This window comes from Poecilia latipinna, unplaced genomic scaffold (assembly GCF_001443285.1).
Source record: "Poecilia latipinna isolate Pla-1442-1.1 unplaced genomic scaffold, P_latipinna-1.0 Scaffold1891, whole genome shotgun sequence".
Classification (NCBI taxonomy): domain Eukaryota; kingdom Metazoa; phylum Chordata; class Actinopteri; order Cyprinodontiformes; family Poeciliidae; genus Poecilia; species Poecilia latipinna.
The window spans coordinates 82,640-108,060 of record NW_015114507.1 but is presented as its reverse complement, the minus strand read 5'-3'; the positions used below and the strand labels follow the sequence as shown (position 1 = coordinate 108,060).

Below are 25,421 nucleotides of genomic sequence, written 5' to 3'. Positions count from 1 at the left end.
GATTTGTCCAGATTGTTCTTTTTTATCAGTGGCTTGATAACTGCTGTTTTCAAAGCCTTGGGGAAAACACCTGAAGAGAGCGATGAGTTCACTCTTTGGATCAGATCATTAGCAACGACAGGCAAAACTTTCTTAAAGAAATGTGTGGGTAGGACATCCAGACAGCAGGAACTGGAGCTTAATTGACTTACAATTTCTTCTAGGGTTTTAAAATGAAGTAGTTGAAATTGGGTCATTTTTCCTGCATTTGTTTTGCTTGGGCCCAGCAGTGGTACTGGCTTTGGAGTGGATGTGCAGATTAATCCTCTGATCTTTTGAAATTTTTATGAAAAGAAACTGCAGAACTTGTTGCAGGTGGCATTAGATTGAAATTCAGATGGTAACATCATAGGAGGGTTTGTGAGCCTGTCAACAGTAGCAAATAGAGCTTGAGCGTTGTTAACGGTTTTGTTTATGACATCTGCAAAGAAAGTCTTTTTTAGTGTTATGTGATACTTACGTAGTCTTTCTTTGTAGATGTCATAATAAACGTGAAGTTTATTGATAACCAGGTCCAGTGTGTGTCCATGAGTGTGTGTTGCATGTTTGACATGTTGTGTTAAACCAAAACTCTCTAATATATTAAACAGCTTTTTTGCCCCTCGGTCTTGGAGGTTGTCAACATGAATGTTGAAATCACCGACAATTATTAAACAATCATAATCAATGCATATGAGAGACAGAAGTTCATTCAAGTCCGTAAAGAAATTTTCCATATATGTTGGACTTTTGTATAAAGTTATTGTCAAAGTTCGTTTGTGGCCTATTACTTCAATTCCAAGATACTCAAAAGATGTGGAATTATCCAATGAGATTTTACTACAGTTCATGATATTCTTAAATATTGAAGAAAAATGAAAGAAAACTTGGTGAAAATATTTTTTACAAATTGTTTTGCAACTTTCCTCATATTCAAATGTTTACATGTATTTGGTCAGTATCTCAGTATCTTTGATTTGATTTGATTTACCATGGGATAAATGCATAACATATCCCCTAAATTGTTTCTTGAGAGACAGATCATATTTGCTTTATCTCTAAATAAACTGGACTGGTTCCAAACCATTAGCAGTATTAATAGTTTAATCTTTTGTGACAAACTCCATAAACGTGCCGAGCCCTTTGTATTCAAACATGTTCAGCCTGTAGCTGTGTACGTGGCACAGATAAAACAGAGAAAAGACAAAGAGTCCTTTTGTCCATAACAGAATGTTCCTTTTGAATTTCTTGTAAAATTTCTTGTCTATAAAATTCATAGTTTCTTTTACGAAGCACATTTTAGTTACATCAATCGTTTTGTTTTTCACAATGTGGCATCAGGGCTTTTTTTCTATTATTGTATTGATGTTTGTCCTTAACTTGAACTTTGTTGGCACATTAGCTCCACTTTATACCAAACTAACTTTTTCCACATAAAACAGATCTTTTATTTTCTTCGATTAGCAGATGAATATATAATCACGTCTCTAATTATTTTAAATGTTGTGGCACAGTTTGAGCCTTTTGCTAATAAAATGTGTCACTTTGACACTTAGTGCTGTTGTTCAGCCTCTTGTGTTCATAAATGTATCAAATCACTCAAGAAAAACTGTAAAAGAAAAGAGTCATGGGAGATGAAAGAGGTCTGTGTCTTTAATAAAAAGAATCACATATGTTAAAATTTTACCATTCTTTTCTTTTAAATGTGTTTTAAAAATCAGAATATTTTTCATTTAATTGGGTGAATTTCTGTGAGTTTTAATTTTTTGTTCTACTTTGCATTTACAACAAATGCAAATGCTCTTCACCAACCAGCACTGTAAAATTGTTCTTTTCAAAATAAAAGAAGCCAACCATTTTGTGTTTCTAAAGTGGATCATTTTCACAGCTCATCAATAAACAAAATGATTTTACTTTCTGGAGAAAAGGCAGATGTGAATTCTTGCTGATTGGAAACCAAACAGTTTTTTCTTTTATAAAAAAATCAACCAATTATTTTTAGTTTATTTTCTAGTACAAATCTCTGAATTCACTTAAGATAAGGTAAAAATAACTTACAAGTAACTGCAGCAAAATAGAGAAGTTGATTGTTTTGAGTCAATTCCTTAATATTGATGAAAAATGTCTTGTTTTATTGGCTGATTATTTACGTTATAATAGGGGGAAATGTTTGGTTATTAGTGAAATAAACTTTTTTCAAGTTTCTTTACAATGATGAGATGTTAAAGTTCCTCTGTATGCAGATGACATTGCAGATCAGTGTCTGTCTTGTGATTGGACAGATCGGTGTCTGTCCTGTGATTGGACAGATCAGTGACTGTCCTGTGATTGGACAGATCGGTGTCTGTCCTGTGATTGGACAGATCAGTGTCTGTCCTTTAATTGGACAGATCAGTGTCTGTCCTTTAATTGGACAGATCAGTGTCTGTCCTGTGATTGGTGGCTTTCTTTCCAGCAGGAAGTTGTGAACAGAGTTTAAAAGCTGCTGCAGGACTGCAGACATTCACAAGAAGCTGGATCAGCAATGGCTCTGCTGAAGATTCTGCTGCTGCTGCTGGGGCTGGGTGAGTCGGAAACTATGGAAACACTGGAGACACTGGAGACACTGGGGACACTGGAGACATGTCCACTGGTTCCAGGGAGGCTGCTGCTCTCTGTGACTCTCTGATTCTGTTTCAGACTGAAACTTCTTTGCATATAAACTGTGATGCTTTTCAATCTTTAGCTGTTTATCCTCTTTCTGTTCCTGCAGCCATGTTTGCACCTGATTTCTGAGTAAAGTCCTCCTTTTTCTTCTTCAGGTGTTTCAGTGAACTCAGATGTTTCTCGGCAGAAGAGAATCATTGGAGGTCAAAACTGTGATGACAGGGAGCGTCTTTATTATGTTCAGCTGGAGTTCAAGAGAGGTAATAGAAAGTTTGGCTGTGGAGGATCTCTGATCCATTCTCAGTGGATCCTGACTGCAGCTCACTGCTGGAAGTTTTCGCCAGGATGGTAGGAAAGAGACATGAAGACAGTTCACCTGCAGATGATCAGGTTTTCTGTCTGTTCATTATAATCTAATCTTTTCTGCAGGACTAACGTAGTAAAATTAAGAGTTCATCCATCGGCTGCTGGGGAGCAGAGTCAGGTAATCCGACAAGCTCCTGAGATGTATTCTCACGGCGACCAACACCATGGCATTATGTTGCTGAAGCTTGAGACACCAGTAACAGATTTCCCAGTTGCTCAGCTACCAGACTGCAACAATCGTCTTAAAGTGTAAGTCTTTCTCTGATTATAACATGACTTCAGGTTTTCTGTCTCCACTCCTCCAGTCCTGCTGCCTCTGCTTCAGCACACCTGAGTCAGGTAATCAGGCCACCAGCAGAACCAGAACCTGTTTAGCTCAGGTGTGTTGGACCAGAGACGCATGTAAAGGACGCAGGACACCATCACTGAGGACTGGAGGTGGACACTCCTGTGTCAGTAGATGAAGTCCTTCATGGATTCATTTTATGTTCTTTCATTGTTCTTTATAATTAATTTTCTACAATGTTATCTTGTATTTTTACATTTTATTCTTCTTGTGTTTTAGAGGTGATACTGTTCAGCTGGCAGGAGAGGGACCAATGAGAACCGCACACATAAATCAGCAAAGTGAGAGAAGTATTGAAGTTATTGCAATAAAATCGTTCTGTTTCTACAGAGAAGGTCAAGTGAAGAACATGTTTATGATTCTCATGTTTCTCTACAGCGATCGGTTCTGCTACTCCATCACATCTTCAGTGTGTCAACATGAAAGTTGTTAAGTTTTCCGGTTATATCCCAATATTTGGCCATGTATTCTATGTTGACGCACCCATAAAGTATGTATGTTATGTAAGTTTGTTTCTTCAATATCTCCCTGCAGTGATTAGAAGTTTTTTCTGTTTTGCAACATAAAGAAATATATTGCTGTGATTTTTTCCACAGGCTGACTATGGTGGAGCAGCGATGTACAACAACATGATTTATGGTGTGATTACTCTTGGTCACCCACACTCCGCATGTCAGAGACCAGCTGCAGTCATTGATGTGTGTGAATACATGGAGTGGATAAAACAAAAAACTGGAATTCAATAAAACACAAACCATGAAATAAAATTCTCAACAAATTTCTTCTAACATGTAATTTTAAAATTGTATCTTCATCAGTTTGATCCACGTTTGTAGAATTAGAATAAATTAATTGTTTTTTGTCTCACCTGATCTTCACCTCCCTAATGGAGTTTTCTTTTCACCTCAGAAATGAAAAATAAATTAATAAATGCATGAAAAAGAAAAATTTTCATGATTGTCTTTACATTCATGGTTCAGTTTGTTCAGTTGATATTTTCCCTGAAATGAGTCTAAAAACATGAGTTTTAAATCACATGAAGAGAAACATGTGAAGTAATTTATTTATCCAGTTTTTGTCTTTATTTTACATCAGAAATGAACATGCAGCATCTAAACTCTGCAGCTCTGGAGTTTCTATTCCTGATTTAGTTCTAGAGAACTTTAAACTCCACGACCTAAGAGTTGTGCAACTATTAAATAATAAAAACCTAACAACTTAATAATAAAACATCACGTTTAATGACACAAAGGAAACCCAAAGTTAAATTAAAAACAATTTAAAAGTCAAAATCTTCAATGAAAGAAGTTTTACAAAAATCTTTTAAACGATGCAAAACAAATTAATGATATCTTCTGTTTGACACAAATGTACCATAAAAATGATAGGAAATATTTTGCAGTTAAATTTTAATCTTAGCACTTTTTATAAGGTCATAAAGTTATAAAAAGAGTTTTCTTAGTGCCTCTTCTTCTATGATGTTTAGACACCAGGTCTCTTAACATCTTCCCCTATGGGGCCCAAAACGAAATGTGGTTTTGGGGCCCTCTAGTCCTGCTAACAATGTGGAGTGGCTGCAATCAGCAGTCTGATCATTAGATTATTCACACACCTGCTATAAACTTATTTCATCTCTGTCAGTGTTGTTTACATTATATACTTGTATAATAGGATACATTTATTGGCCAACTGATTGACCTTATCTGAACTTATCAACCAGTTGATTTCTGAGCACCGATTTCCATAATTTTAGGGGATTGTGATCTGCTGATACTTACATGTGAAACCCGTCTAATCTTATCTTCGTCAGCAAATGTTTAAAAATCAGTCTCTGTCCTTTTCTGCTCTACAATGAGAGGTTTGACCGACAGACCGGTCCACCAGGTCAGGTCTCCACATTTACAGTTAACAATATTCATCCCACTGTTGACAACTCAGTGACTTTCTTGGTATATTTAAGACAAAAAAACCCCAAAACAATTAATATCAACCAAAATCAAAATGGGAAGGTCAGGCTTTTTAAAGATCGGTAACCAGGGATTGACCAGAAAACTGCAACCGGTGCAGCCCTACACATATATTGATGACATTCTTTGATTTAATTAATTTCTCTTAAGTGTTAGTCCAATAGCTAAAAATGTAATTTATACCAGGTGAGTCTTTATCCCCTGAGAATGTGGGCCGGTACCGGAACTGGACTGATTCTGTGCCTTCAAATGACTTTAACAGAAGCTTCACATAACTTAGAAGTTGATGTAAAAAATTATTTTACTCAGCAGCAAACAACATATCTACAGCATAGAGCAGTTCATCGATGAAGCAGTTATATAGTCTGATGGAAAACATTTTGCTTGACAATGTCAAACATTGAGAAGTTTTAATTATTGTTATGAAATACGACATTTTGAAGCCAAAATACCTCAGAAATATACAGAGCCAACCATGAGAATCAACTCATTTAAAGTTTAAACTCAGTTTCACACAAACACAAAGACCCGATCATAAATGTTTGGCTGTTGGACTGGACCAATCCTGGTCGCTATCAAGCTAATTTTCTATTAGCAGCTTAACAAATCATTTACATTACATTACCAGGGCACATTAAAACAAACCTTTATCTTGGCTTCTTTATAACCCTTTATTCATGAGTGTGTTACAATTCAACCATTTCTAGGGGCCTTTGAATATCTGACATATTTAATGTAATATGATTTCATGTGGCTTATTGTAAAGAATCCTACAACAAGGCTACAGACAGTAAAACAAATAAGAGGTTTTAATACACTCTATGTTTAAGTCACATTCATGCAGCAGCCCACTGCAGGTCAAGGACTAACACAACATGTTCAAGATTATTGTATTACAGCAGTAGGACCAAGTCAGTGTTTTGAAAATCTCAAGTCTTTATCCTTACATCCTGAGTCAAGTCTCAAGTATGAAACTTTGAATTTCAAGTCTTTCAAATTTTTTTAAAAACAATGTTGCAATTATATGTAAAATATAAATAATTGATTATGTGTTCTTTTTAAAATCTGTATTTTTGTCAAATCTTGATAAAATGGGCAGATGAACACAGAGTTTAAAAATCACCATTTTAAAATGACCAATTTCACATCTTGGTATTGATAAAGACATGTTGCATGAATAAAGTTTGTCAGAATCACTAACCAAGTTGCAGTTCACCCATTTTGCTCTCTGTGCACCACCCAGGTCTGTTTACCAGTTTCACTGTCATTACCTTGAGAAATAATGAACGTTGGTTAAATATAAAACAGGGTTTAGTGCAGAAAATCATCAAATGTTTCCAGGTCACCCAAATGGATCAGATACAGAGCAGATTCACCGTCCAGCTGAGCTCCACTCAGCTCATCTTAGGGGAGACACCAAGTGAAGATTGTAGAGCGAGTTCTGCTTTATTTTCTCCTCATTCTGCTTCCTCTCCAATGTGTTTCCTGCCTTCATCAGTTTTTCTTGTGACTGTCGTCAGTCTTAAATGTTGTGGTTATGTCAGCCTGTAGTTGTGTACGAGAGCAGATAAAACAGAGAAAAGACAAAGAGTCCCTTTGTCCATAACAGAGTGTTCCTTATGAGTTTATTGTAGCATTTCTTGTCTATAAAAATCACAAGATTCATAGTTTCTTTTACAAAGGACATATTAGTTACATTAGTCTTTTTGTTTTTCACAATATAGAATCAGGGCTTTTTTCTATTTTTTTTAATTAATGTTTGTCCTTAACTTAAACTTTGTTAGCATATTAGCTCCACTTGACACCAAACTAACTTTTAGCCACATAAAACAGATGTTTTTTTTTATTAGCAGATGAATATATAATCACGTCTCTAATTAGTCAAATCTCAGACTGTTACTCGTCGGTTCGTCTTGTTACTCCAGGCCACTGCTCCTCATCCCTTCTCCCTGGTTTCCTCTTGGTCTCTTCATGTCTCTGGTTTGGGTTTATTTTTGTTCCTTGCTCTTTGTTTTTTGCAAGTTTGATTTTTAATTAAATCTACAACAGAACTTTTATGTCTCCTGTCTGCTGCAGTTGGAATGCAAGGAAGAATTACATTATTATCAGATGGACCAAAATGTCTTGCTAAGTAGAAATTTTGGTATTTTAAGGACAGATAATTAGAATAATTAATATAAATAACATAATTTAAAAATAACAAAATCAGACAAAATAAAAAAATAAAAAAATACAGATCAGTTTCTTCCAAAATAAGACTTTCAAAATACTGTGTGCGTGTTTCTCTGTGTCTGGCGAAAGTATGGTATGGTTGAGGTATGGCTCAACACATTTCTTCATATAGCCACATGATGGCGCCAAATACCTCTTATGATAATTTGAGCCAAAGGCTGTTTGTGCTCATAGTGTTTCACTGAGGTCAATTACATCAAATGATGTAATCTTATGTAAACTTAGTTATTTGATTAATATTGTGGATTTGTATAAAACAACGCTGTTTTTCCCCCTGCCATTTTGAAGGACTTCGACTCAGCGGGAATTTTAATGTTTTTGATTGTTTATTTAATGTTACATTACTCTGTGTTTTTGTGTTTAATGATGTGAAGCACTTTGAAATGCTTTCCTGCTGAAATGTGCTGTACAAATAAAATGTGATTGATTGACTGATGGACAGTTGAGTTTTTTCTTATTAGATATCTTTGATTTTTATTAGTTGGGACCCCTATTGCTGTAATATATTTAGCTGAATGGCAATTTATTTGTTATTACATACTGCTAGAAACACTGAGTGTCAAGGCAAAAATAAAGCAGTTCACATCACCAGTTAAAGTGGAAGTCTCATGTCCTCCTTCCTGTATCCTGACCGATACACCATCTTGTTTGCTGCTAATACCCAAGAACTTAAACTAAAAACTTAATTGCTGTTGTATACAAAGAAAGCAATGGCACTTGACTTGATGTAATGTTTTGATTGTTGAGTCTATGTTACATGACTTTGTGTTTTTGTGTTTGATATGATGTAAAGCACTTTGTAATGCCTTGCTGCTGTAATGTCCTAATCAAATAATATTTGGTTTGATTGGATTTGATTGGATTTGATTGGATTTGATTTGATTTACCATGGGATAAATGCATAACATATCCCCTATGTTGTTTCTTGAGAGACAGATCATATTTGCTTTATCTCTAAATAAACTGGACTGGTTCCAAACCATTAGCAGTATTAATAGTTTAATCTTTTGTGACAAACTCCACAAACGTGCCGAGCCCTTTGTATTCAAACATGTTCAGCCTGTAGCTGTGTACGTGTGCACAGATAAAACAGAGAAAAGACAAAGAGTCCTTTTGTCCATAACAGAATGTTCCTTTTGAATTTCTTGTATTTCTTGTGTATAAAATCATAAGTTTCATAGTTTCTTTTACAAAGCACATTTTAGTTACATCAATTGTTTTGTTTGTCACAATGTGGCATCAGGGCTTTTTTTCTATTATTGTATTGATGTTTTGTCCTTAACTTGAACTTTGTTAGTGTAACCTGGGGTAGGAAAAAACTGCCCTTAGTCCCGCCTTGCTGCCCCATTGGTTAGAGTGACAGTCAGTCACACAGTGCATTCAACCAATTGACACACCTGAGGTAATTATTTAGGCTTGCTCCAGCTTTCCCCAGTCAGGTGTGAGGGGGAGAGCTGGAGACAAAGGAGCTGCAGGTTGGTGTTTTCAGTCAGTTCATCCCTTTGCTTGTTATGCACTTTTTAACCTTTTAATATAAAAATCATGTAGATCTGAGAATCCGGTGAGTTTGGAGACATGAAGCTGTCATGCACCCAACTATTGATAGAATTGGTGAGTAGTGAACACAATGTTGTTTTGTTTGTTTTAGCATGTTGGTGGTAGCCAATGCTAATTGTGATCATTAACTGTTGTATGATCTAACTTCTTAAGTTCTACATGTTTAAGATAATGAGATGAATGTTTATCTTTATTTGGTCTGAAAGATTAGATTTATTGCATTTATTTCTGTATGTAACTGAAAAAAGTCTAGTTAACTAGCAGGCTGAAAATTTACTGGTCCTGTTTATTTTAATACAGGCCAGGGGATCCCTTTGTAGGATTAAAGGATGGCGAGCTTCTGAAAACTGGCTGGGGCCAGGAGAACCTAACAATCACTCCATACTGGTCTGGTAGGAGGTTGACGGTCTGTATCATTTCCCCCTCCATCTCACCATTCAGGCACACAATCCATTACTCATCTCTTCATCCGAAACATCTTGCGCTGGGACATTGTCATCTTAAATATCTGGATAATCCAATCATGGACTTCTGAATGTGTGTCGGTCAGACATTGTGCTGACCAGCGGGGAAGTTTAGGACCAGTTGTGCACAAATGTATGAAGGATCTGCCTCAGTACTGTGTATATTTATTTTGGGTTTTATGTATTTGTCTTGTATTGTTCACTTTAATTTTCTCTTCAAGATACATGGTATTGAAAGCAGTTCTTTTGCATTGTTTTTATTGATTACTGACAACGGCCTTTTGCTAATAAAATGTGTCACTTTGACACTTAGTGCTGCTGTTCAGCCTCTTGTGTTCATAAATGTATCAAATCATTCAAGAAAACTCATGGGAGATGAAAGAGGTCTGTCTTTAATAAAAAGAATCACATATGTTAAAATTTTACCATTCTTTTCTTTTAAATGTGTTTTAAAAATCAGAATATTTTTCATTTAATTGGGTGAATTTCTGAGTTTTAATTTTTATTTGCATTTACAACAAATGCAAATGCTCTTCACCACCCAGCACTGTAAAATTGTTCTTTTCAAAATAAAAGCCAACCATTTTGTGTTTCTAAAGTTGATCATTTTCACAGCTCATCAATAAACAAAATGATTTTACTTTCTGGAGAAAAGGCAGATGTGAATTCTTGTCGATTGGAAACCAGGTTTTTCTTTTATAAAAAACAATTATTTTTAGTTTATTTTCTAGTTCAAATTTATCAGTTCACTTAAGGTAAAAATAACTTGCAAGTAACTTTGCAGCAAAATAGAGAAGTTGATTGTTTTGAGTCAATTCCTTAATATTGATGAAAAATGTCTTGTTTCATTGGCTGATTATTTAAGTTGTAATAGGGGGAAATGTTTGGTTATTAATGAAATCCGTCAATGGAACAAGAACTTTTTTTCAAAGTTTCTTTACAACGATGAGACGTTAAAGTTCCTCTGTATGCTGATGACGGTGCAGATCGCTGTCTGTCCTGTGATTGGACAGATCGCTGTCTGTCCTGTGATTGGTGGCTTTCTTTCCAGCAGGAAGTTGTGAACAGAGTTTAAAAGCTGCTGCAGGACTGCAGACATTCACACGAAGCTGGATCAGCAATGGCTCTGCTGAAGGTTCTGCTGCTGCTGCTGGGGCTGGGTGAGTCTGAAACACTGGAGACACTGGGGACACTGGAGACGCGTCCACTGGTTCCAGGGAGGCTGCTGCTCTCTGTGACTCTCAAACTTCCCTCTGATTCTGTTTCAGACTGAAACTTCTTTGCATATAAACTGTGATGCTTTTCAATCTTTAACTGTTTATCCTCTTTCTGTTCCTGCAGCCATGTTTGCACCTGGTTTCTGAGTAAAGTCCTCCTTTCTCTTCTTCAGGTGTTTCAGTGAACTCAGGTGTTTCTCGGCAGAAGAGAATCATTGGAGGTCGAAACTGTGATGACACAGAGCGTCTGTATCATGTTCGGCTGGAGAGCAGCAAGGATGAAGCAAAAATCCTCTGTGGAGGATCTCTGATCCACCCTGAGTGGATCCTGACTGCAGCTCACTGCTGGATCCGAGGATGGTAGGAAAGAGACATGAAGACAGTTTTATCTGCAGATGATCAGGTTTTCTGTATGTTCATTATAATCTAACCTTTTCTGCAGGAGTAAAGTAGCAACGTTAAAAGTTCATCCATGGACTGCTGGGCAGCAGATTCAGGTAATCCAAGACAAACCTGTGACTTGTACTCACGGCGGCCTCCAGCATGACATCATGTTGCTGAAGCTTCAGACACCAGTAACGGATGTCCCAGTTGCTCAGCTACCAGACTGCCTATATCGTCTTAAAGTGTAAGTCTTTCTCTGATTATAACATGACTTCAGGTTTTCTGTCTCCACTCCTCCAGTCCTGCTGCCTCTGCTTCAGCACACCTGAGTCAGGTAATCAGGCCACCAGCAGAACCAGAACCCGTTTAGCTCAGGTGTGTTGGACCAGAGACGCATGTAAAGGACGCAGGACACCGTCACTGAGGACTGGAGGTGGACACTCCTGTGTCAGTGGATGAAGTCCTTCATGGATTCATTTTATGTTCTGTCATTGTTCTTCATAATTATTTTTTTACATTATCTTGTATTTTTACATTTTATTCTTATTGTGTTTTAGAGGCGATGTTGTTCAGCTGGCAGGAGAGGGAGGAACGACAACCGGCCCCAATAATGAGCGATGTGAGAGAAATATTGAAGTTATGTTAATAAAATCTTTGTTTCTGTTACTACAGAGAAGGTCAAGTGAAGAACATGTTTATGATTCTCATGTTTCTCTGCAGTATCCCTCGGTGCTCCTATTCCAGTACATCTTCAGTGTGTCGACATGAATGTTGTTGAGGTTTCCCAAATCCATCCGACATATGGGCATGTATTCTATGCTGGAGCACCAAACAAGGATATATGCTATGCAAGTTTGTTTCTTCAATATCTCTCTGCAGCGATTAGAAGACTTTTCTGTTTTACAACATAAATACATACATTGATTTAAATTTTCCTACAGGGCGACGCTGGTGGAGCAGCTATGCACAACGGCAAGATTTATGGTGTGATTTCTTTTGGTCACTCAGATTTCGCATGTCAGAGACCACCTATGATCATGGATGTGTGTAGATACCTGGACTGGATAAGATACAGAACTGGGATTCAATAAAACATAAACTACCATGAAATAAAATGTTCTCATCAAATTTCCTCTCGCATATAATTTTTTAATTGTATTTTCATCAGTTTGATCCACATGTTTGTAGAATTAGAATAAATTAATTGGGTTTTTTTTTTTTCCTTCTCACCTGATCTTCACCTCCCTAATGGAGTTTTCTCTTCACCTGAGAAATGAAAAATAAATCAATAAATGCATGAAAAAGAAACATTTCCTGGCTGACTGTCTTTACATTCATGGTTCAGTTTCTTCAGTTGATATTTTCCCTGAAATGAGTCTAAAAACATGAGTTTTAAATCACATGAAGAGAAACACCAGAAGTTATTTATTCAGTTTTGTGTTAGAGATTTTTTGTGTTTTATTCATATTCAGTCTAATGCTAAACAATAGTTAAACATTTAGTCTAATGTTAATCGGTAATGACGTACTGTGCTAAAACTTTTTTGATTGCTGTGTAGAATCTGAAAACTGATTGTTCCCTCCAGATTCCGCTCTCAAGGGAAAGAGCTTGGTGACCTGTGTATTAGATAGAGCTTGCCATCTGTTTTATTTATCTTTTCTGACTTTTGTTTTCTCCCAAAAAAAAGGCCTGCTCTAGCAGAGAGAGGGCAGAACGCTCTGTGAATGACTCGGAGGAGCAGTTTGCGAGTCTTCTCCTTTTGCAAATGCTTAGCCATAAAATTCATATACGTTGTCTGTGGTTCTTTAATGAAGGTTCGAGAAAAATACCTGTCATTTCGTCTTTATTTTACATCAGAAATGAACATGAAGCATCTAAACTTTACAGCTCTGGAGTTACTATTCCTGATTTAGTTCTTGAGAACTTTAACCAGCATAATTGTTTCCATTTTTGTTAGATTCACTTTTATTTAAAGATTTATTTTAAAATAAAATCCTCTTTTCCTTAATTTCTTTAACACAAAAATAAACCAAGCACTGTCAATTACCGCATGGTTTTAGGGTCACATGACCAGCTGTACGTCAGCCAGCCATGTTGCTTACATGGCTGCTACTCACCAGCCTAGGAGATGCTGTCTAACGCTGCTGCAGGTAGTAGTGATGGGCAAATGAAGATCCATGAAGCTGCTTTGCAAAAAGGTTCATTACTCAATGCTTCATTCATTGCTCACTAGTGACATCTTCTGGTGAAACTGTAACAGCCTTGTCACTCAGTTGGATACTTCCAACAACTACTAAATATTGTCGCAAAGTTTTAATCAAACTCATGTTCAGTAACAGGAGAATCAATGAAACCATATTTAATTGTCATATGTTTTAATTAAAATGATTTGTAGCCAATCTAATTCTGGTATATGTTGAAAGTCCGTGGTTTTGTTGGGTTTTCTTTTGTGTCATAGACGGATTTGACAGTAAAAACATTTGATGTTTTATTATCTTGGGAGTGCAGTGCCTGTTGGGGCATTTGCTTTTTCTTGGATTTGTAATTGGCTCTGATCCCTTATATTTAGCTACCTGTTGAATTTTAGTCTTTCAACTGCATTAAATCTGTTTCTGCTGTGCAAGACTGATATATCTTTGCTGATCAGACTACAAATAGTGGAAATTTCCAGAAGGTGAGAAATTGGGAGGCGGAGGGGTAAATTATATTTTATTTAAGAAGAATTTTATTGTCACTGATCAGCTCAAAGTATTCTGAGATGTCAGAGATTTTTGTCTTGCCATTTCAGACAATAAAGTTTAATTATGTGGCACATTTCAGGAACAATGCAGTTCAAAGAGATTTACATCATAAAATCATAATTGACAATTCAGAAAACCAGTAACAAACATTACATTTTGATGAGTGCCATTAGTAATAAACATTAAATATGTTGGTCAGTGTTCCTTTTATTTCAGATATTGTTTAAGACAAATATTCTCCTCTGATGCTGACCTACAATAACCCATGATGCAGCACGGCTCATCTCGCTTTTATTTTGAAAACCGACACACAAAATGAAGCAGTCACAACCCAGGTGATGCGAGGCATCGTTTGTTCCCAGTCACGTGGTTTTCAGCAAGCCAACACAAGCCTCAAAGCGGGGCTTCATCGTACAGGCCCCCTTTTCACTTGTACACGCCTCGAAGCCTACTGATTATTCATCACTTGTGCAGAACCTTTTCACCTCTTCTAGTGTCCAGCCCATTTGTGTAGTTTGAAAACAAGAAGCTACTCTGAAATCTCTTTCTGTTTTGTTTTATTATACAAAATGGAGTTGGAAGACCACAAGTGCAGTGTGTGTGACAGGACTTCCTCTGTAAAGTCCAACGTCACTCAGCACCTGCAGCTTCAAGGTCTAATGGTGTGTGTGTGTGTGTGTGAGGTGTGCAAGTAGAGCTTGTCTCAGCAGCTCAGCAGCCACTGGGCTACAGGAAGTGGAAGACTCGGCTTCGTTCCTTCTCCAGCTGGCCAACAAAGCCGACCGTCACCTGGTGCCGGCCAATCTGAGGCCGAAGGTCGCCTCTGGGGTCAGCGCTCTGCATGAGCACAACAGGTAGGCTCCTGACACTGTAAAGCGATACGAGCCTCAGTGGGGCTACACCGTGTTTGGCCAACGCCTGGGAGGCGACACACCTGAGACCAGAGCGACCCAAAAGACAAAGTTCTCCTGGATGAGGTAAACTCAGGCAGGACGGGTCACCAAGGACAGCCGTCTGTTGTACCTCATCAAGATGCTTAAAAAACGTCCACCTGCCAGAATAATATCAGGGATTCATTAGAGATTCATCAGTCCAGGTGCAGATATTTTATAGGTCAACCAATAAAAAGCCAATTTTGTAACTTTTTGCTTGTTTTTTTTTTTTTTTTACCTAATAATTAATATTTTGTTCACATTTTATGTGACTTTTGTTTGTTTCATTGTTATTTATGTTACTGTCATGTGTAATGAAGCCCTAGGCGAAAATTCAACCTGTAAGACTCTTCTGGCATCACCTATCACCGCGCCTTCACCCCAGCCAATCAGGACGCACCACCTCTCCACCTCGATCCAATCAACTGGCAAGAGCTCCTTAAAAAGGCAAAGCAACCACAGATCCACCCGCTTCAGCTGTGTTTCAACCCACCTCCTCCCCGTTTCCACCACCAGCCTCCCAGACGCCTCCAGGTCCCCTCAAACCTCCTCTCTCCAAGCTCCGCTCCACCACCAGTGACTGGCCCCGGGGGAAGACCTACCTGAGCTTCGTTCGAGCCGATCATTCAAGCTCGCTGCGATTCTCAGCACGCACGTCTTCCGCCGGTGTCCGAGCGCCAAATTCTCGGTCCAATAAAATCATCTAACTGCTGCTTCTCTCTCTGTGTGAGTCTCTACAGCTTGAATGTTATTTAAGTGTGGTTGAACAAATAAAAGGTTTCATAAATATGAATCCTCTGTTTAATTCAATCTATATTTAGGTCATTTTGTCTTGGTTCCATAGCAAATCGGTCCATCATAATCAGAATCTCATTGTGTCCATCTTTACTTCATCTACATGTGACACATATACGAAGTTCTTACCAGTGACGAGAAACAACAGGTGAAAGTTTTTAGCCAGAAAACACAACCTACAGGTGAAATAAGTACCAGTTTAACACATTTCATCATTAAGTCACACTGTAAACAAGGAAGAAGGAAAAAGGAAAATCCTGCATAAATCAGCCTTAATTATTACAAAATAAACATTAAATTAACTTACAATTAAAGACTAAAACAATACTCTCTTGATCTCAGAAGTGTTTAACAATTTCTTTTTTCTTATACTGTTTGGATATAATGTTACCACTGTTATGAACAAAGAACAGTTTCATCATATAACATAAAAAACTGTTTCTTAAAAAAATCATTTAAATTGAAAAGATGGTTTCTGAAAATGTTTCAAAGTTCATCAATTGACTCATGAAACAGGTAAAACAGATTTGTTACATTTAAATGTACTTGGCTTGACTTTATTTTTAACAAAAACAGTACATTTTGTGCATTAAAGTAATGGACAACATATTTAGTATTTGTTCTTATTTCACAGAATATTCCAAACAAAGGTTTTTAGTCTTGAGAAGCAAAAAAGAGTGCAGTAGGGGGTCAACTAGGTTTGTAACACCTTCAAAATGTCCTTTTTAATTTTATTTATTTCAGTACAGATACCTGAAAAGTATAATTAAGTACAGTAATACTTTTTTTTTTTACTTCAAAGCTCTGCATTTATACCTGGCGCATTTTGATTCAATGTTACATTTTCACAAGATACATTTTTTGCTAATTTTGTTGTTTCAAAAAATAAATACTGAGAATAAGCAAGGTACTGGACACAGAATTTCTCATCTTGCGTGTTTATTCAGGAAGATTTTTGTTTAGCATGCAACAACAAGGAAATATTGGGGATGTTGTCAATTATGGCATTTTGCTACATCTAAACTTCCAAAATTCATAGGAAGTCAGCTCAAAGAAAAAGCAGATTTATTAAATGAATTATGGATAGAAATTAAAACTTGCCAGCAATAAGTTAGAAAACAACAGCGGCATCAAAAGGAGCAGGGCGGGACTGACTCTACTGACGCTGTTGCAGTAGTCGCCCTGGCAGCACTTCATCATTTTTTCGTAGGTACTATCCCCCTTTGAAGGTGGGGGGTCTGGGCACATCTGCTTGGAGGTACATCCCAGCGTCACATTATCTTTTCCTACATTCATTGAGAAAATGAAGATAAAGTTACCATATGAGTAGCAGGTTTGGATCTGGTCTTCTGAGGATAAATATGAAGCATGCAACACTATTGGGCTCTTGCCTGAAAATGTGAAACAGTAGTTTTCATCCCCTTCACAGTTAAGAGTTTTCCTGCAGTTTTCTCCCTCACACGTGTAACACTTCTTTCCATTTGCAGTGGACATGTAATCTAAGAGGCAGAGATAGTTGTTCTATTGAAAATCAATGCAGAATTATATATTTTTGTTTTTGTCAATAATTTATTTCTCCTAAAATATCTGGAAAAAAAAGAATTGAAACTGCATGAAAAGTTTGAAATAAAAATAAAAAAAGATTTGAAGCAAAAAAATTGAAACAAAAAAAAGGTCAAAACTACTTTTCAGATTAAAGACTTTTTCAGTTTCAGATTATTCTTTATTTTTCAGATTCAAACTTTTGGTCCCGTTTTAGGATGGGATGTGGAATCATGACTGATAGCTCATCATGACACGTGGTTGTCATGGTGGCCTGACCGGCCAGACCACAGGCCAAATCTGCCCTCTACATTCAAATTATGGTTATATGTCCGAGAGGTGAGAAGAAGTACTTTCATTTAGATCTAAAAGACTATATATAGTCTGAAGAGTGAGGCCACTGTTAGGTTTTCTGCTGTCCTATAACGCTTCTGTATTTCATTTGAAACCGATGCGATCCACCTTGTTTAATAGTTTACAGGTTTCCATATTTATTAGTATCACATTCTGATTATTGTTATTATTGTGAATGTCTTTTCTGAAAACCTACTGTATTAAAATTGATACTGTAACATATTTTGTTTTAAGGAGGGGTTTATTCGTGTCTTCTATAGTAGAATAAATATTATCCTTTTTAAAAATCAAATTCTGTCTTGGTAGTCTTTAATGTTAATACTGTAAAATCAATAAATTCTTTACAAAGTGTTTTAAGTGGTTGTCATCAATTTCCCAATTTTTTGCAAGACTGAATTAATCTCCATAGAAATACGATTGTTTAACAAGAAAACCTTGAATTCCAATGAAAATTGTCGCCATATTAGCATTTTCACAGACCTATTTTGTATATATATATATATATATATATATATATATATATATATATATATATATATATATATATATATATACACACACACTGCAAATGTTCGCTGAAAGTCCAAGGGTTTAATGGCGTTTAATTTCAATGTTTGGTGAACGTTGCCAGCGATCGTTCAGAGGATGGCTTAAAATGTTCTACATTTTAAATGTTCTACATTTTAAGAAGCAAAAAGTTTGTGAGTACTGTAAATTCAAGTTGTGCAAAGTATTGACAAATATAATAAGGGAATTAATTACCAGGTATTCGAGTGTTGCATAGGTTTTCTTTGCAGCAAGTGACATTTCTCACTTCTCTGTAATTTCCGTAGTGGATGGAGGTTTCAACACACCATGGAGACGACATGCAGTGTTTGAGGTTCCAAACAGAAAAGACTCTGCCATCTACAGTCAAATAAAACAAATTTTAAAGTGAGGCAGTGCCAAACTCATAAGCAATTACAGGAAACCAGACGAAGACGTACCTTTAATTTCGACTTGTGTTGATGATACACAAACAGTTTCATATGGGTGGCATGAAACTGTACTCTCGTTGCAATTTTTATTGGGATTCGACAAACATTCATAACATTGCAGGTTGTTAACTAATTAAAACAAAGAGAGAATGCACTTTTAAAGTATGAAAATGAAATAACAAAATCCTATTCTTAAGACAACAAAAAATGGCGGAGTCACATCAGCACTATCAGTGCGGGAAAAAAAATTAGATTATTAATGTAGTTTTTTAATGAAAGAAAAAATAAGTTTAATGAAATCACACTAAATTTAACGTTACAATAATATTAACCGTAATCAAAAACTTGCCTTCCGGTAGAAACAGCACTCCAAGCACCAAAGCGAAGAGGAACATTTTGCTGGTGAATTATAAGTGACTTATAATTGTCTCCGTTGACAAAATAGATTGAAAGTTGTTCTGTTTTTACCAGGGATGGGCTTTACTCTCAGCTTTACACCTCCTCTAGCCAAGCCGATTCTAATGTTTGTTTTCTCTCCCTCTAACGGTTGCGCTGCACACGCGTTGCCATAGAAACTGACAACACCCTTTCGCGACAATTCAAAATGCGCAAACATTACAAAGAGCAGAACATTAAGTCCTTTACAGAATTCTGTTTTTAGGCTTGACGTGTATTTTGTGATTATTAAAAGACAGCTGTGGTAGATTAGCTACGCTGCTATTAGCTAATCTAACAGCGGTGGTTAATTAGATAATTTAAACACCTGCTCTAATGATGATCTGTCAGAATTGTGTCTGTAGGTCGCCTTTTTTATTTTTTAATTGAACCGAAACACAATGAATTCCACATCACATCATGCTAGGGTTGTCAAAGTAAAGTAAGCATAGCCTACTTGTCCTCCCTTTTTTTCTTTTTGTTTTGACGTGGTCGTTCACTCTTATCCAACATGTATGCGACTTTAATGCGATCTCCAGTGTGAACTGTGTTGAGAAAAAAATGATTGTTTTTAGTGTTTAATACAGTTAATCTTACGGCATGTGTAAAAGGTATATTGAGCATTGCCATTTTGAACAAATTTCTTAATTTTGAACAGGTTTGTGTTAATGATTTAAAAACTAAACTATTGATGGGTAAGTATTCAAAGTACAAGAAGGAAAATACAGATCAAAAGGGAACTCTCACTGAGGCTCCTGTTGTGTTATCAGAGAGGACAGGAGGCCATAAAATTAGCATCTCCGGCAGTATCACTTGAGCCTGGGAGAGAGAAGTTTGCTCGGTTCACGGAAGATCAAAAGTCTTCTAATATCTGGGACGGTGAAAACTGAATACAACATAGAATGTTAAAACCACTAACATTTAATTTCTAAGACATTTTTCTTAGTTACTAATAGCATGTTTTTTAATGAAAATTGTATTATCTAATTTTAAAATTACTAATCTAGTAAATGATGAATGTATTTGAAAATTTTATCTGTGACAATATCGGAATCAAATGGAAATTGTTTGAATGAAAATGTTTTGTTTAGTATTAGAAAATTGCTCAGGATTTATGCTAAATGGGGTTTTGGAAAATGATTGTGTTAACTTGTATACTTAGGATTGAATATTATGTTTCATAGGTTAGAAAAAGGAATTGTACCTCATTTTGTTCTGTTGATTTTATGTGTTATTTTTGGTTTAAGGCAAGACTCAATCTTTTGGGGTGCTGAGTGCAGAAGAGCAAAACTGGGTTTGTCAAGATAACCTTTCCCTGAACCAAATTACTGAATTTAAGTTTGTTCCTGGAGAGATAGCGGGAGAGACTCCAGATTTCACAGCTATCTGTGAAATACTTTTCTTATGTTTTTCTTTGCCCAGATGGCCTTAGAACCGCAGGAGGCCAGGACAAGCTCTCCGCTCTTTTTGTTAAACAAAAGGGCAAATGGCCTTTGATCTTTGCTGTAAATTAGGGGAAGTTCTAAGTCTTTCTGAGTGTCCAAGATAGCTTCTGTCAAGCAGAGGTACGCCTTATTTGAATATATTAAAGAGGAAAAACACGCCTACATTATAAAAGTTCGTGCCCAGGAGTAATAATTCAGATAGCTGCCGCTTTTTGCCTTTTTGCACCAGCTCTCTCCAAAGACGCGTCTTTGCCTTTCTTTTTCCTATCTTTTTTGTCTCAGGTAATGAATGTATGTCTCTGTTGTTCTGTAGTTGTGTTGTTAATTCATACGTTGTTTCTTATTGGATTAAACTCTGTAATTCTGTGACGTCAACACGCATTGTTGTTTTCCTTGTGGCTACACGTGGCTCGCCGAGAGGACCTGGGATCCAAGAGGAAGAGAGAGCCAAACTTTTTCCAAAGTTTGGCTCTCTTCCAAAGGAAGAGATATTTTAGATATCTCTTCCTTATCAATTGCAAACCAATGTTTCCCAACCCTGGTCCTCAAGGCACACTAACCTGCACGTTTTAGATGTTTCCCTGCTTCAACGCGACCTTTTCAGATGATTGCAATTCAGCAACGGCCTTAATCAGCGATCAACTGAAATCATATGTGCCTAAATCAAATGCCTAAATCGTGCAGGCAGTCAGTATAACTTGTGGACCAGGATTGAGAAATGTTTTTTGAATCCTGAAACACTTGCAGTGGCGTTGTTGTTGTCAGTTGTAATGGCAACGGGTCTGTAGAGCATTTTAAGCGACCAATGTAGAAGTGGCCTAAAAGGTAGACGACAGATAGTTTCGTGATTCTATGGAGCTAAATTGGGGTAATAAAAAAAGTTTGAAACTGAAAAAAAGATTAGAAAAAATGTTCAAAATTACTTTTTGGATTTATTTATTTATTTATTTTTTTAGATTTTTTTCAGGCTTCAAACGTTTTTTTTCAGATTTAAGCAGCGTGATTGACATTCCTGTCCTGGAGAACTGTTAGTCATGATCCCAGATCCCTTTTATCTACATCGCAACCCAAAACAGGGCAAAAGTTTGAATCTGAACTTCAATCAGAGTAGTTCTGAATTTCTCTTTTTGTTTCAATACTTTTTTAGTTTCAAAGATTTTTTTATTTCAGAATTTTTTTTAATTCAGTTTCAGCATTTTTACAGATATTTTAGGTGAAACATGTTGACAAAAAATAAAAGCTTTGAACAAAAAAAAAATGCTATAATTTTAAATTTCTTTTCAATGGAATAACTATCTTTGTATCTTTGAGTACAAGTTCACTCCAAATGGCAAAAAGAGTTTCACGTGTGAGGGAGAAAACTGCATGAAAACTCTTAACTGTGAAGGAAATGAAAGCTACTGCGTCACACAGCAACAAGAGCACAATATGGTTTTGTGTGCTTCATATTTATCCTCAGAAGAATGTTAAGACCAGATCCAAACATGCTACCCACATGGTAAGTTTATTTTCATTTCATCAGTGAATGTGGAAGGAAAAAATGTGACGCTGAAGGGATGTGCCTCCAAGTTGACAAAATACACATCAAGCCTAAAAACAAAATACTCATGGAACGGACTTAATGTTCTGCTCTTTGCGCATTTTGAATTATTGTTGTCAGTTTCTATGGCAACATGTCAGAGAGAGAGAAAACAAACAAACATTAGAATCGGCTTAGAGGAGGTGTAAAGCTGAGAGTAAAGCCCATCCCTGGTAAAAACAGAACAACTTTCAATCTATTTTTTCAACGGAGACAATTATAAGTCACTTATAATTCACCAGCAAAATGTTCCTCTTCGCTTTGGTGCTTGGAGTGCTGTTTCTACCGGAAGGCAAGTTTTTCATTGCGGTTAATATTATTGTAATTATTGTAATGTAATCGCCTTCCTATGGAGATTAATTCAGTCTTGTAAAAAAATTGGGAAATTATTGACAACCACTTAAAACACTTTACAGTATTAACATTAAAGACTACCAAGATAAAATATGATTTTTAAAAAGGATAATATTTATTCTACTATAGAAGACACGAATAAACCCCTCCTTAAAACAAAATATGTTACAGTGTCAATTTTAATACAGTAGGTTTTCAGAAAAGACATTCACAATAATAATAATAATCAGAATGTGATACTAATAAGTATGTTAACCTGTAACCTATTGAACAAGGTGGATCGCATCGGTTTCAAATAAAGTGGGGCCAAAAGTTTGAATCTGAAAAATAAAGAATAATCTGAAACTGAAAAAGTCTTTAATCTGAAAAGTAGTTTTGACCTTCTTTTTGTTTCAATTTTTTTTGCTTCAAATCTTTTTTTTTTATTTCAAACTTTTCATGCAGTTTAATTTTTTTTTCAGATATTTTAGGAGGAATCAACAATCAAATTTTATTTGTATAGCACATTCCAGCAGCAAGGCATTTCAAGGTGCTTTACATAATTGAAGAAATAAAAAGAGTATGTGACATTAATAAACAGTTGAAAAGTAAAGATGAAAACATTGTTTTCATGACAACTGTCATAAACATTCATAAAGACTTCTTTATGTTCATGACAGATGTTATGTTTATGACAATGTCATGTCAGTCTTATGCACACCCCTTCAAATAAAGTGTGACCAATATTTTAAATGTAGCTTGATTTGAGCATTTTGCTAACAAAATGTGTCACTTTGACCCTAATTGCTGCTGTTCAGCCTCTTGTGTTCACAAATGCATCAAATCACTCAATAAAAACTGTAAAAGCAAAGAATCATGGGTGATGAAAGAGGCCTGTGTCTTAAAAAAAAGATTCACTTCAGTTAAAATTTTACCAGATGTTTCTTTTAAATGTGTTTTAAACATCAAAATGGTTTTTCACATAATTGTGTGAATTTCTGTGAGTTTAAATTTTTGTTGTAATTTTACATTTACAGCAAATGCAAATGCTCTTCAACACCCACCACTGTAACATTGTTCTTTTTCAAAATAAAAGAAACAAACCATTTTCTTTTTAGACAGAGCGTAATTTTCACAGCTCGATAATAAACAAAATGATTTAACTTTCGGGAGTAGTTTGTAGATTAGAGACCAAACAGCTTTTTCTTAAAAAATATTAATAATAATAATCATCATCATCAACCTGGAAACAATGACGAGTCGCTCCTTCTTCAGAGAATCAGTTTTATTTTATCAAGTTTGAAACCAAGTTTTCCTTTGAGCAAAACTAACTGCAAGCTTGTGCACTACAAAATCAGAAAATTTACCAGTTATCTTTTGTCTATTTTATAGTGCAAATCTCTGTTCACTTGAGATAAAGCAAAACTAATTTAAATGTAATTTTGAAGCAAAATATAGGAGCTGCTTGTTTTGAGTCAGTTCCTTAATATTGATGAAAAAGTTCTTGTTTCATTGGCTGATTATTTACGTTATTAAAGGGGAAAATGTTTTGTTAATAGTGAAATAATCTGTCAATGAAACAATAATTTTTTTCAAGTTTCTTTAGAACAATGAGATGTTAAAGTTCCTCTGTACAGATGACAGCGCAGATCAGTATCTGTCCTGTGATTGGACAGATCAGTATCTGTCCTGTGATTGGACAGATCAGTATCTGTCCTGTGATTGGACAGATCGGTGTCTGTCCTGTGATTGGTGGCTTTCTTTCCAGCAGGAAGTTGTGAACAGAGTTTAAAAGCTGCTGCAGGACTGCAGATATTCACAGGAAGCTGGACCAGCAATGGCTCTGCTGAAGGTTCTGCTGCTGCTGCTGGGGCTGGGTGAGTCGGAAACACTGGAGACACTGGGGACACTGGAGACGCGTCCACTGGTTCCAGGGAGGCTGCTGCTCTCTGTGACTCTCAAACTTCCCTCTGATTCTGTTTCAGACTGAAACTTCTTTGCATATAAACTGTGATGCTTTTCAATCTTTAACTGTTTATCCTCTTTCTGTTCCTGCAGCCATGTTTGCACCTGATTTCTGAGTAAAGTCCTCCTTTTTCTTCTTCAGGTGTTTCAGTGAACTCAGGTGTTTCTCTGCAGAAGAGAATCATTGGAGGTCAAAACTGTGATGACAGGGAGCGTCTTCATCATGTTCGGCTGGAGAGCAGCAAGGATGAAGCAAAAATCCTCTGTGGAGGATCTCTGATCCACCCTGAGTGGATCCTGACTGCAACTCACTGCTGGCAGCCAGGATGGTAGGAAAGAGACATGAAGACAGTTTTATCTGCAGATGATCAGGTTTTCTGTCTGTTCATTATATTATAACCTTTTCTGCAGGACTAACACAGCAATATTAAAAGTTCATCCACGGACTATTATACGTTACCGTCAAGTAGTCCGACAAGCTCCTGAGATTTACGGCAAGTGGCATGATATTGCGTTGCTGAAGCTTGAGACACCAATAAGAGATGTCCCACTTGGTCAGCTATCAAGTTGCAGCCGTCGTCTTAAAGTGTAAGTCTTTCTCTGATCAAAACATGACTTCAGGTTTTCCCTCTCCACTCCTCCAGTCCTGCTGCCTCTGCTTCAGCACACCTGAGTCAGGTAATCAGGCCACCAGCAGAACCAGAACCTGTTTAGCTCAGGTGTGTTGGACCAGAGACGCATGTAAAGGACGCAGGACACCATCACTGAGGACTGGAGGTGGACACTCCTGTGTCAGTGGATGAAGTCCTTCATGGATTCATTTTATGTTCTTTCATTATTCATAACAATTAATTTTCTACATTGTTATCTTGTATTTTTACATTTTATTCTTATTGTGTTTTAGAGGCGATGTTGTTCAGCTGGCAGGAGAGGGAGCAACGACAACCGGCCCCAATAATCAACGATGTGAGAGAAATATTAAAGTTATGAGAATAAAATCTTTGTTTCTGTCTTTACAGAGAAGGTCGAGTGAAGAACATGTTTATGATTCTCATGTTTCTCTACAGTGAGGAATGCTCCTATTCCATCACATCTTCAGTGTGTCGACATGAAAGTGCTTCAGGTT

At 36.5% G+C, this 25,421-nt stretch overlaps 4 protein-coding genes and 1 long non-coding RNA gene across 6 annotated transcripts in view; 4 read left to right on the top strand and 1 right to left on the bottom strand.

Annotated features, from left to right (window-relative positions):
- Window positions 1-2,416: 2,416 nt before the first annotated feature.
- LOC106934987 (trypsin I-P1-like) lies at window positions 2,417-4,320 on the top strand. Its single transcript, XM_015015194.1, has 6 exons — window positions 2,417-2,582; window positions 2,820-3,012; window positions 3,094-3,279; window positions 3,596-3,657; window positions 3,755-3,879; window positions 3,973-4,320. The coding sequence occupies exons 1-6, from the start codon at window positions 2,543-2,545 to the stop codon at window positions 4,120-4,122; spliced, it is 756 nt and encodes a 251-aa protein (XP_014870680.1). The 5' UTR covers window positions 2,417-2,542; the 3' UTR covers window positions 4,123-4,320.
- A 4,550-nt stretch (window positions 4,321-8,870) lies between these two features.
- LOC106934992 (uncharacterized) lies at window positions 8,871-9,908 on the top strand. The gene is made up of 2 exons (XR_001421811.1): window positions 8,871-9,050; window positions 9,124-9,908. It is a non-coding gene; the product is annotated as an uncharacterized LOC106934992 (long non-coding RNA).
- A 760-nt stretch (window positions 9,909-10,668) lies between these two features.
- On the top strand, window positions 10,669-12,330 carry LOC106934988 (anionic trypsin-2-like). Of its 2 annotated transcripts, none has more exons than XM_015015195.1 (6): window positions 10,669-10,756; window positions 10,987-11,173; window positions 11,256-11,441; window positions 11,755-11,816; window positions 11,918-12,045; window positions 12,139-12,330. In XM_015015195.1, the coding sequence occupies exons 1-6, from the start codon at window positions 10,717-10,719 to the stop codon at window positions 12,286-12,288; spliced, it is 753 nt and encodes a 250-aa protein (XP_014870681.1). In that variant the 5' UTR covers window positions 10,669-10,716; the 3' UTR covers window positions 12,289-12,330. The 2 variants fall into 2 exon arrangements, with proteins under 2 accessions (XP_014870681.1, XP_014870683.1); XM_015015197.1 differs by having other exon boundaries at window positions 10,700-10,750.
- A 4,383-nt stretch (window positions 12,331-16,713) lies between these two features.
- On the bottom strand, window positions 16,714-22,289 carry LOC106934989 (urokinase plasminogen activator surface receptor-like). Its single transcript, XM_015015198.1, has 5 exons — window positions 22,270-22,289; window positions 18,888-18,950; window positions 18,548-18,667; window positions 18,324-18,467; window positions 16,714-17,164 (listed from the first exon to the last, which is right to left on the bottom strand). Exons 2-5 carry the CDS (start codon window positions 18,931-18,933, stop codon window positions 16,743-16,745), a joined length of 732 nt encoding a protein of 243 aa, XP_014870684.1. The 5' UTR covers window positions 18,934-18,950; window positions 22,270-22,289; the 3' UTR covers window positions 16,714-16,742.
- A 1,757-nt stretch (window positions 22,290-24,046) lies between these two features.
- LOC106934984 (snake venom serine protease gussurobin-like) overlaps window positions 24,047-25,421 on the top strand; it is a 4,596-nt gene continuing 3,221 nt past the window's right edge. The window contains exons 1-5 of the mRNA XM_015015192.1: window positions 24,047-24,207; window positions 24,438-24,624; window positions 24,707-24,883; window positions 25,200-25,261; window positions 25,363-25,418. Of these exons, the coding sequence (XP_014870678.1) occupies window positions 24,168-24,207; window positions 24,438-24,624; window positions 24,707-24,883; window positions 25,200-25,261; window positions 25,363-25,418 (522 nt within the window). The 5' untranslated portion in view covers window positions 24,047-24,167. The remainder of the gene's footprint in view (window positions 24,208-24,437; window positions 24,625-24,706; window positions 24,884-25,199; window positions 25,262-25,362; window positions 25,419-25,421) is intronic.